Raw genomic sequence first — 12,050 nt, forward strand, 5'->3', positions numbered from 1 at the left:
CAGGTCTAGAAGAGTTCAAGATGGAGTCATTTGAGCCTCGTTTAATTTCCAACTTTCCAATTGTCATCCCCATGCACACTCGATTTGTTGTCAAAGTATTTCCTCCTGATGGTCGACCAAAACCCACACTGGAGTAAGTAATAACTATGAAGATGTCAATCAATTTCTTAATTCAAAACTTCAGTTTTAAAAATAAACATATTTTAGATGAAGTAATAATATCATTTGTTATGTTTTCTTATATTGGTCTTGAAACAAATGCACTGATGAATCTGCAGATAATAAGTAAAACAATTCATAATACATTCCTTCAAGGAAATTGAAAAAGATGATGGCTTGGAATATGGCTCAAAATTCAGAAGATGGTGACTTGAATCAACATTCAGTACATTCAATACCTTGATTAAACATGTGTGACACTGTCATTGTTTAGACGTACAGATTGCATAACTCACAGACTATTGAGTTATCCATTAGCAAATGCTTGAAAACATCTGATAATCAATTTTAATTAAAATCTTCCCAGCAGTGACTCGCGACTCTGTGTTTTCCCTGACAACTTGAGAGATTTTTGTTTATAAGGAGGAACTTTAATTTAATCTTGAGTGCTGTTCATTTAGAAGCTGATTTTGATTAACTCGATTTTGAAATTTAAGAATAAGCCATTTACAGATAAATTGATAATGTGAGCTTCTTTAGTCAGTATTCTATCCATAAATTGACTACGCTCTGAAATTTGCACTCAAAGGTTTAGATTGGTGGCAAATGTTGCTGAACATTACGTTAACTTTGATAAAATACATCCTCCCTCTAAAAAAATTAAAATCTTTATTCTTGTCATAACCAGATCACCCAAAGTGTTTGTTTTTAAAGATCACAAAAAGTAGAGGAAAATTTACAACTTACAATTTTCTTAAATTTGATCCGTAAGTTGACTATTGATATAGGACTGCAAAAAGAGAATAAAAAAAGTTTTGCATGATGTACGAATTGGAGAGAATTTATTTTCATAAACATTTCAGATCATATGCTTGACTTAAAGTTTATTTTCATTGAGGATGTCAGTTTCAGAAAGGGGGGGGGGGGGGGGTATGAAAGTATCAGAACCAGCAGTTTGAATTCTAAGGCCAATTCATCATTTGAAACAGATTGAAATCTATTGGCAGACTCCTATTCGCTGAAAAGACAAAACAAAAGATGAATTTGTCAGATTATTCTGATAGGGGAAAAAATTTAGATCAAGGGCATATCATAATGATTGGGTGGCACATGCAGATTATTAGAGTAGTGAGATTATACTACAAGGCTATGTGTATTATGCACTTGAACATTCCAAAAATGTGGTCCATAAAATCATCCTCTTCTCCTTAATTTCACATAAAACACAAGTAGTGGGGGTGTTCAAATGCGTTTATTGGTCTGTGAACACCCTCATAACTGCCAGGAGGAAACACAGTGCTACGGATACAGCAGATTGTCATTACTGGCTGCCTGGTCACTCCTCAGATTTTTGGAATTGTTGCAAACAAACACTTGCATGTTTGGTTATTTCTCATTATCCTTCATACTCTTGCCAACCAATTTGTCTGGACCTGTGTGGAAGTCATGCAGATGATGTAGATTACATTTAATAGGTACATAAGGCTTATTAAAGATCAGGAGAAAATATCATCTTTTGATGTCATTCTAATTAGAAAAAAGAATTTCTATGAATATTGATGGAAAAATCATCATTTCTGAGCGCTTGTTGGTAGACAACCACACACTGAACTTATTAATTTGCATTAAGGATGAATTATTATGGCCAATTGAATGGAGAACACAACTCAGATGAGATTTTCATACCGTCTGCTCCCCATTAAATGATTAACTTGAGTGCATTCATATTTTTTCACAATCAAAATATTTTGGTCGAAATATCTTGCATGGAAGTTTATGCTTAATTTGCCAATCTACCTGTGCAGTCTTGGTGCATTACTGTTTGTATTAAATTCCTGTATGGGATTTAGCGATCTGTCTTCAGTTCAAAGAGGGAGAGATTGGCTTTCTGTTTATTTCGTTATACGTTGATATGTTTGAACAAACTTGTGCACTGTCTCATTGTGTATCTTTACTATCTCTTTCATTTGTATCCAATGCAAAGTATTTCCGACAAATGAAAAAAGAGAAAAAAGATCTACACTCGGTAATGTCAAGATATTTTGACATGATACCTTTATCGTGCACTTCAAAAAAGCCTCCCCCTTCTGATCCAAGATTTGGATGGAGGTCTGTCATCACCATGGCTTCTGTATTTAACTTATCTCATTAAATACTGTTTTATCCCCTTTCCTGTACAACAGCCTTGATGGAAAACATGGCCCCTCGTGTCTTGTAACTGCCTGGAAGCCCCCTCTGGTTTCCTGTGTTACATTTAACCTCTGTACTGCTTTTCTAAGCCATAGTATTGGGAGAGAGTTTTTTCCACTCAGGTGAACTTTTTCAGGTGGTTTAGAGAAAATTCCTGGTAAGTGAAGGTAAAACAATGCCAACAAGATGGAAGTGAAGTCAAGTGGCAGATCATCAGCAATAGATTACTCCAATATGCCAGATATCCAGATCAATTTTCATGTCTTCCTTAAAATTAGTGTTGCCACTTGTTAGATCAGATTAAATCAATGGAGCCCAATTTACTCCATTAGTTTCTGCAGTGTTTGGGATTTGTTTCAAGACCACATCCAGGGAAAACATCCTGGTAGTTCTCAATGAAAAACAAATTGAATTAAATTTAATCTGTGCGAGTTTAATCTAAGCATCATGCAGTTTTCTGCAAACGTGAATGACGTGATTATATATATATATGTCTGAGTTGTCTCCCTTTGTAGATGGCGGGATCGAAGTGGTCTAGTTATTGGGCCAAGTGGTAACATACATGTAAACGAAACTGACCTGATTTTTGAAAGACCACAAGAAATGGACTCTGGCAATTACACGGCCATCATCCGCAACATTGCCGGAGAAAAACTACAGAAAGTTTGGATCATAGTCTCAGGTAATTATACACATATAACATATATGAGGCTACGAACCTAGAACATTGATTCATTTTCTTCTATGAACATATTATAAATTATCATGCTGTTTCTTATTTAGAAGTGTACCTTGATAAAGTTTATATAAACTAAGCAGATTAGCAAGATTTAAACATGACAGATGGGTGATACTTGTTATTCAAGAGTTCATTTGGTAGTGCTGTATTTCAAAAAATCAGTGTTCCAGTGAAAGAAAATACAAATTTCAGATTAACATTAGGGTGTTTCGAACCTGTGCCGCTGTGTAGATTAGTTTTATAAAGCATCTGGTGAACAGGGAATAAACCCTTCCAAACTGCAAGCCAATGGATTTTTTTCCTCTTAAATCGGTAAAATATACACCTGTCATTTAGGTGATGTAATTGATGATGAATTGAACTTTTTGTGGGAATTGTGAGACAAAAACTGAACATACCAATAAAAATTATGGTAATCAGGTTAATCTTTTAGCAGATTTTATACAAAATAAGGGTGAAGTTAGCTTTAGGTACATGTTCCTGCAAAAAACAAAAGCAATTTAAGCATTTATTAAAACCAGGTTTGCAAAGTCAACAAAACGGTACAGACATCAGATGGTTTTTATTAATTAGATTACATTTGTATCATATTTACCATTGGTGACCAAAGTATAAGTGTTAGAATGTTAAACAGTTTTGAATGTTACAAATGTGAAAATCTAACACCCTGTTATCAATTCAGATCATCTTTGATTAGTGTATAGGAGACAGAACGATCACATTTCAACAGTTCAGAAGTGATAAATTCAGTTGGTTAATATTTCTCAAAGATATGCAATATGTTTTATGTCCTCTTGGCCAAACTTCAAAGCCTTTGCCAACAGAACACCGCATACTGATCCCCTCTTTCTTTCCATGAAATATATGTTAATTGATAGCCCAGTTCACACATTAATGACATTCGTTGGCAAGCATCTTCATGTTTTTGTGTATTTTTACATCCAAGTTTAGATTCTAAGAAAGGAAACATTAATCCTTGTGTGAAGTTATTTTTAACGACCTGTCTGGAGAAATTTGGATAGATCCTTAGTACATTTGCACTTTTTTAAAATTCTTTCATTTCTTCCCCTCAGTACCTCCAACTATTCGGAGACCTCCATTAAACATGGCCGTCCAAGAAGACAGTCCAGCCATATTGAGCTGTCAAGTGTCAGGAACTCCATACCCTGTCACCACGGTTATCTGGGAGAAAGACGGCCAGCTAATCAGAATGGTCAGTACATGTACCCAAATCTCAGATGAAACTTTATTTAGGACTGCTGTGAAACAATATTTCAAATTATCCATTTTTCATCTTGTCTTTTGGAAAAAACTAAGGTATATGTTCTACCTGTATTTATGATACCTAGTACATTAATATGAATGGGTTCATAAGTATTATTTTATATAAATATTTATACATTTTCTTGGATATTAAATTTAAAATAATTAATAATATTAAATTTAAATAATGCAGTGTTATTTAGTCTTGAAAGGATTCATCAATAAAAAGAAAATAAGAAGATCAAAATCCAATAAAGTAGATTTTTTACTTAATTCAGAAAATTTCATTCAGTGATGATAACCTGGATTATAGAAACCATAATCCCCTGTATACAGGAAGTGGTCTTTGATATTAGTGTTATCCTTTCCCTTGAAGGATTTCCTTTTCTCCCACCAGTCAAAACGATGACCATTTGGTAGTTTTATAAGTAGCATTTCAAAGATGAGATAATAAGCTTGTGGAGAATTTAGAAACAGATTACAAGCCACAATTTTTTGCATATTTTATTAAGAGAGATTAAAGGCCCCCTGATAAACAAGTGTTTTAAAGAGACGGGCTTTAAAGGATCAGAAAAAAAAATGAAAAGATTTTGTTCCTTCAGGGCTCTATGAGGCACATCATTGACTTGGAGCATGGAACTCTAACAATACAGCAGACGGAGATGGCTGATGCAGGGACGTACAAGTGTGTGGCCAACACCACAGGACAGAGCTTGGTGGAGTCTCAGGGTGCCTACCTCCACGTCAAAAGTAGGTCGACCGACAGGTGATGGAGGGGGGATTACTTAGGGGCTTTAAATGACCATACACTGTTCATTGAACAATGGAGAGCACTATGAAGACCTTTGCACCTAGATACCCATGAGCTTAAATTTAAGGGAGTGCTTTGGTGTATTTTGAATAAATTCATGCTAGCCTCAATTATTTTCTCATGATATGAAAAAACTTGTATTCAAGATAGTTCTGACCACTTCTTTTTGATACAAATTAAATTCATTACTGTTGTATTTTATATGATATAGCTAAGCTCCGGCCATGCTGAAGTTAACCCAAGATACCGTTAAATAATTTTTTAATTTTTGCCCATTTCAGAAAAATTAAAGTTTTCACCTCCTCCTGAAAATTCGCACATTGAGCTATACCATGATGCATCAGTGACCTGTAAGGCGGAGGGGGACGGACCAGTCCGCATCAGCTGGATGAAATCCTCCCCAGTCAATACAGCCTCCCACTTCACCACTATGGGGGGTACCATGAACTTCTTTAAAGTGCAGAGGTCTGATGAGGGAATGTACACATGCACAGCTTCCAATGACAAACAAGGCTCCATTAATACCACTGTCTACATAGACGTTGTTGGTAAGTAGCTGAGTTCATTGCATGGCCTAGCTGTAACAATATACCATGGAATTATCAGGTTTTGTGGATTTAGTGGTTACCCAATACCCATGATTTTACATTACCACAAATATTTTTGTACAGTTTATAGTACATATCAGCTTGAATAATGATTTCAATTTTTATCGATGAGCCTGTAAAACTAGAAAAAAATTCCCCCAAAAAATGTTTCACCTATATAAAGATTATTACACAACATAGCATTAAGTTTTAATCTTTACCATATTAATAAAAAAATAAAAGACTTATCAGGCGATTAATGATTGGGTTGTTTTTTTTTTTTTGGCAGAGAGGCCTAGATTTCAAGTGTTGCCCAAAAACATGACAATCTATGAGGGCCACCCTGCCATGTTGCATTGTGTTGCTATTGGAGACCCCAGGCCTGATATTCATTGGGACAAGAATTACTTCCAAGACATTGACAGCAGCCGGATCAAGGTCAGTGTCTGTTCTTCTGCACCAGAAAATAGGAACTTATATCTAAGGTTAATGATTACCAGTACTTAAAAAGTAATTTGCAATGCTTTAACCTTCTTGTCTAGATTTATTATGATCAAAACTATAAAGGTCTATAACCTTTAGCTGCTTCACAAAACAAAGTAAAGTAATGGGTATTTGTCTGTGTTTGTGCGTGAACGTAAAAAATAATTGCTATCTGTCACATTTTGTGCATCTTGGAAAACAATGAATACTGAATATTAATTTGTATTGACAAAAAATAATTTTTACACTAAGCATTAAATATTATATTTTGTGACTGTGATGACCGCTGGTTTATTTTGATGACCGTTTGCAAATCTAAACATTTCGTTCATTCTTGCTACACAGCTGTTCCCCAACGGCACCCTCTTCATCGCAAAAGTCTACATGGAAGATCAGGGAAGATATGGCTGCGTAGCCTCCAATGTCGCCGGCAAAGTTCGCATCGAGGCCTTTCTGACTGTGACAAGTAAGACTCCTTGCTTAATGCTTTGATAGGGATCTGTAACAATGCTGGAATGTTTACTGTACTTGAATTTTCCTGGCAGTTTAAAGTACATATTGTGATACATGTTGCATAATGCCACGAGAATTGTCTGGCAGATATTTGGATTAGATTATAGAATCATTATTTCTCATTCTCAGGCAAAGTCTTTCAAATTATATGGTTGGTAGTGCATATTAATACATGTAATAATGTTTTCTACAGAATGAAATCAGTTTGTTAATTTCCTGGCATACAGAATCCAAGTATACTTTTAAGTTGTATATTTGGAAAAATATTTTGGTATTAATTTTTTTAATATATTTTTTTTGTCTTTTGTAATCTTGGAGAAATATTTCTCAGGCATTCCTTATAACATACATCTGGGCTGTATGAATTTTGCATGAATCAGCATTATTGGAATTTTTTTGTTTAACTTAATTATTGGTGGCCTAGATTATTATATTACAAAATATGGTATATGTTTTGCTCAGAAAACAGACAATCTATATGGTATATGTTTTGCTCAGAAAACAGACAATCTTATTTTCCATCTTTTTTCAGCATCCATTGACTTCACCATGGGAAAATCCACAGACGATGGCTCTGATATGATGAAGACAATTATCATTGCTGTGTGCAGTGCGGGGGCATATTTAGCTTTGGTTATTGCATTGACAGCATACTGCAGCTACAGACTCCTGATGCAAAGGAAAAACAGAAAAGCAACAAGTATGTGTCTGAAAAAAAAACTAGTCACTGATCATACTGTATTTCATTTCCTTTTATGCATGATAAATCGTTTTTTTTTAATAATAGACATCAATGTACCTACATTGTATGCAAGAATGAATTATAATATTAATCAACAAATCAAGATTACTTATAAAATCAAGATATCTAAGCCATAAAAACTGTGATTGCAAACTTTAAAGACACATCCTTTGATAGTTGAGTCCATATAATACTAGAGTACCATATGTCTTTCAGCCAAGTCAGAAAACGGGCATCTTGCAGCAGAACAACATGAGTTACTGGTGAAGGAGCGCGATAGCGAGTCTCGGAACCAGTGCCGGAGTGACAGCGACAACCGATCGCATGCCTCCGGCCTCAGTTCTCACCCCTCACAGTCCTCCTCCTCCTACTCCCGGTCGAGGCGAGGGAGCCTGGACCGACTGGTCTATCCACGACAGAACCTCTCCTCCATCGGCATGTTAGGTAGAGCCGAAATTTGTCATGTCATTTTTCTATAACTCAAGATATCCAACATCTCTCATATCGCTTTTAGTAAAGGCATGAAAACTTTCCTTCATTTTATTTTTTGGAGCAAAAAACACTCCTTCCATGTTTTTTATTTTATTTATAAACATATATCATCTTAATCCTTTTAAAGGCTGTTCAAATCATTGTTTAATTATTGCGAGGTGTTGACTTAACCAGTACATTTTCCTCACATGCCTTTGATTTATTTGTAGGTAATGGAGTATTTGGGGACATATTTCTGGCTAAGGCCCGTGATATCCGAGACGTGGAGCCGGAGACCTTGGTGGTAGTCAAGTCTCTACTCATGAAGGACGAGCACCTGTTCTTTGAGTTCAAACAGGAAATGGAGATGTACTCCAAGCTGGACCACCCCTTCATCGTCAAACTGTTGGGTGTCTGTAGGGACCTGGAGCCCCATTTTATGATAATGGAATACTGTGACTGGGTAAGGGAAATATTGTCCACAGAATTGATAATGGATTCTATGGTAGTTACTATAGTACTAATATTCAAACCACTTTGACATTTTAAAAGATGTTACTTAGGAATTCCCTTACAGTTGGTATTTAAAGAAATTTTTGAAAACTTCTTTCAGGGAGACTTAAAACAGTTCTTGCTGGCTACAAGGGGTCACATAAATGGACGGCCATTTCCGTCTCGAATTCCACCTTTGACGCTGGCTCAGAAGCTGACGATGTACAACCAGATCGCCCTAGGCATGGAGCATTTATCCAATCACAGATTCATTCACAAAGACTTGGCAGCCAGAAACATTTTACTGACCTCCAGGATGGAACTTAAAATCTCCTCCCTTTCAATGTGTAGAGACGTGTATGCTGGGGAGTACTTTTTTCATAATCAGAGTTTTCTCCCTTTAAGATGGACAGCACCAGAAGTGTTGCAAAAGAACGACTATTCCACAAAAAGTGATGTGTGGGCGTATGGTGTGTTCATGTGGGAGGTGTTCAGTCTCGGGGAACTGCCTTACCCCACGCTGACGGATGAAGAGGTTTTTAGAAAACTTAAATGCTGTGATATTCAACTACCATTGACAGAGCAAATTCCAATTGAGCTGAGAGATGTTATAAGGAAGTGCTTGTCTGAGAACCCAAGAGATCGGCCACAGTTTACTGAATTATGTTTACTTTTGAGCGAATTGATGACAAAGTGTCAGACAGTCAACCTACCCGTGTCAATCTCGCCACATCCAGTATAGAGATTTGAGAGGACTAGCAGTCTAATCGTTCTGTGCTTACTAGAATATTACTTTGTGATGTGCCTTGGAGTGAGAGTATTGTATGTGCGTGTTTTTCCATTGAGGACCAAGTCTTGTGTAGTAGATATTGTTCAAATGGCTTTTTGTGATAATCCCTGCCCTCATCTCATTCAGCTCAATGATATAGAAATCCATTTTCTGTAGTACTGAATCATTAGTGCTTTATCCTCAGAATTTGTAGAATGGCATGAATTTTTGTTATAACTGGATGAGAGTAGTCCATTAACTGCGAAGCATGTAAGGATAAAATATTTTGTAAAGCTAAATTGAGTTTATATGTATGATTGTGGAGTGTGTGTGTTATCTGAAGGTTTGTGATATATGACTTGTTGGCACAATGCTGGTCCATAGGGTAACGTCGTTCATTCAGCAGTATTGTTGTAAATGTTGCTCCTATATCTGTATGTTTGTCTAATTGTTTCTTACTCACTGAAGTCATTCAGTCTAAATAATATGGTCCTCGTGATCCTCAAGAGAGGAGAACGGAACATTACAGTATATACCTTTGAACAAGAATAGTGTATTGACCACTTGTTTTGCTGTATGTATGAAATAAGAGTTAAAGGAATAGTGCTTGTTAGTGTTGTCTGTTTATTTTTCATGTGTTTAGAGAATCATTAATGTATTGTGTTTTGCAGTTATTATCTCAGATACAGCTATGATGTCATGCTTTGTGTACCAAACCAAGACAAACATGTTAACTTGCTATATACTTATATAGTCCATTTGTTGCTTTATTGACCAAAAAGAGGCAATGTGTTGTTGTAAACAATCTTGTAAAAGTTTGACAATTGTAATTGTTATCAGTGAAACTCCTTGTGTTAAAACTTTCATAAAATCCTTGAATGTTCAACTGTTTTACAGTATTACCCAAAAGTGTGTACATGTTTATGGATCATGTTAAAGCTGCCCAAGATTTAATTTCTGTTTTAATATTATGATCTGTAATTTATTGTGTCAGATCTATGCAAATAGTAATAAATTACTATGTAATTTTTTAACTTTGTTATCAATTTGTGACAGTCTTTGTGTTTCTGAAATTGCAAGTATTAACATCAGTGATCACTCTACAATACCACTGGAAAAAATAAGCCATTTACCCGGTACATCATTCTACAGTACAGTCTGAAATGCAGGATATAGTTGTATAAGGGCATTGTTTATCATATAATTCATGAGCATATGAACCGGTAATGCAGGTATTGTATACAGTGCAGCCTGTCTGATTCGGTACTCTGGTATTCCTTTGCACTTTGAATAAGAATTCAGGTTTTCAGACCATGTGCAGCTTACTATGGCTAGATAAATGCAATGCTAAAAATAAACTAATGCCGGTAGAGGGCTCTTTTAGGCATGGACATGATGCTAAGAATGACCTTTATAGCCAACATAAAGCTAAGTACTTGTAAATAGAAAGGTTATAGGTGTTTGTCTGCAACGAGTTCAGACAAAAAAATTTGAAGGTGGATAAAATCGATGGAAGATGAATGTAAATTCAACCAAACTTGAGCATTTCTGGCCACCTGTTGTGCATTTGTCAGTCCATCTGTCTGTTGGTCTATACATCTAAAACTACAGGGCAAAATTCAAACAAACGTTGCACAATGCGTTTGTATATGGAAAGGAAAACATGTTAATTGACAACTGAAATAAAGGACCAAGTTCATTTCAAAAAGGAAATAATCATGAAACTATGAAAATGGAATAGGTGTCTTAAATCATCTTCCAACGAACCATTGCACAAGAAAATCCAATACTCTATATTTACATCTACGGAGTATGATTACCTTTATTTCTTACGGAAACTTATTGTTCGTTCATAGCTTTATATTTACATCTACCAAGCATAATTTCCTCTATTTCTTACGGAAACTTGTAGTTAATTCATAGCTCTATAGAAACAGCCAGACTGAAATCTACACTCCCTATTTATCGATTGGTCGAAATCTAGAGCGGCTGAAAGTGGTCTGAACCTACAGCGACTTTAGTAAAATCCCGGACGGCACGAAATAATCATGACGATGCCAGACTCAAAGTCTCACAAGAGACGGTTTGGCTGTTTCTTTTAGCTAACGGACTTTTGTACATTAACAGTAATTTAGTGAATTTTACTAACTTTTCATAATCAGTTTATTAATTAGTTAAAGAAAGATGTTAATATAAACAATAAAATGCTTTCTTTGATGATTCATGCGGGTTATGAAGGTAGCGATCATTGCAGGAAAAATTTACATAACCCGCGTTAGCGGGTTATGTATTTTTCCTGCAATGTAGCTACCTTCATATCCCGAATGAATCACCAAAGAAACCATTTTATTGTTTAAATATAAATGGTCACACTGAAATATACACTCCCCGTTCATCGATTGGTCGATACCTACATCGACTGAAACTGACAGGAAGCTGTCAGGACTGAAATTGACATGCCCTGTTTATCGATTGGTCGATACCTACATCAACTGAAACTGACAGGACTGAAATCTACACGCCCCGTTTATCGACTGGTTGCAACCTACAGGGAGTGCACGAAATAACCATGATGATATCAGACTCAAACTCCCATCAGAGACGATTTGGCTGTTTCTGTTAGTTAATGCACTGAGGTACATTTACAGTAATTTAGTGAATTTTACATACTTGTTAAAATCAATTGAACAATACATAACCCGCTTACGCGGATTATGTATTTTTACTGCAATGTCGCCATCTTCATATCTCGCATGAATCACATATCCCGTATGAATCACCAAAGAAGGCATTTTATTGTGTATTATGAATGTAGATTCGAAATTCTTCAA

The 12,050-nt window shown here is 35.8% G+C and overlaps 1 protein-coding gene across 1 annotated transcript in view; it reads left to right on the forward strand.

Annotated features, from left to right (window-relative positions):
- LOC128175769 (inactive tyrosine-protein kinase 7-like) overlaps positions 1-10,249 on the forward strand; it is a 46,953-nt gene extending 36,704 nt beyond the window's left edge. The window contains exons 7-17 of the mRNA XM_052841607.1: positions 4-133; positions 2,865-3,031; positions 4,162-4,301; positions 4,954-5,101; positions 5,444-5,710; positions 6,039-6,187; positions 6,578-6,698; positions 7,278-7,445; positions 7,704-7,931; positions 8,189-8,421; positions 8,572-10,249. Of these exons, the coding sequence (XP_052697567.1) occupies positions 4-133; positions 2,865-3,031; positions 4,162-4,301; positions 4,954-5,101; positions 5,444-5,710; positions 6,039-6,187; positions 6,578-6,698; positions 7,278-7,445; positions 7,704-7,931; positions 8,189-8,421; positions 8,572-9,192 (2,372 nt within the window). The 3' untranslated portion in view covers positions 9,193-10,249. The remainder of the gene's footprint in view (positions 1-3; positions 134-2,864; positions 3,032-4,161; positions 4,302-4,953; positions 5,102-5,443; positions 5,711-6,038; positions 6,188-6,577; positions 6,699-7,277; positions 7,446-7,703; positions 7,932-8,188; positions 8,422-8,571) is intronic.
- The last annotated feature ends 1,801 nt before the right edge of the window (positions 10,250-12,050 follow it).

This window comes from Crassostrea angulata, chromosome 3 (genome assembly GCF_025612915.1).
Source record: "Crassostrea angulata isolate pt1a10 chromosome 3, ASM2561291v2, whole genome shotgun sequence".
Classification (NCBI taxonomy): domain Eukaryota; kingdom Metazoa; phylum Mollusca; class Bivalvia; order Ostreida; family Ostreidae; genus Magallana; species Magallana angulata.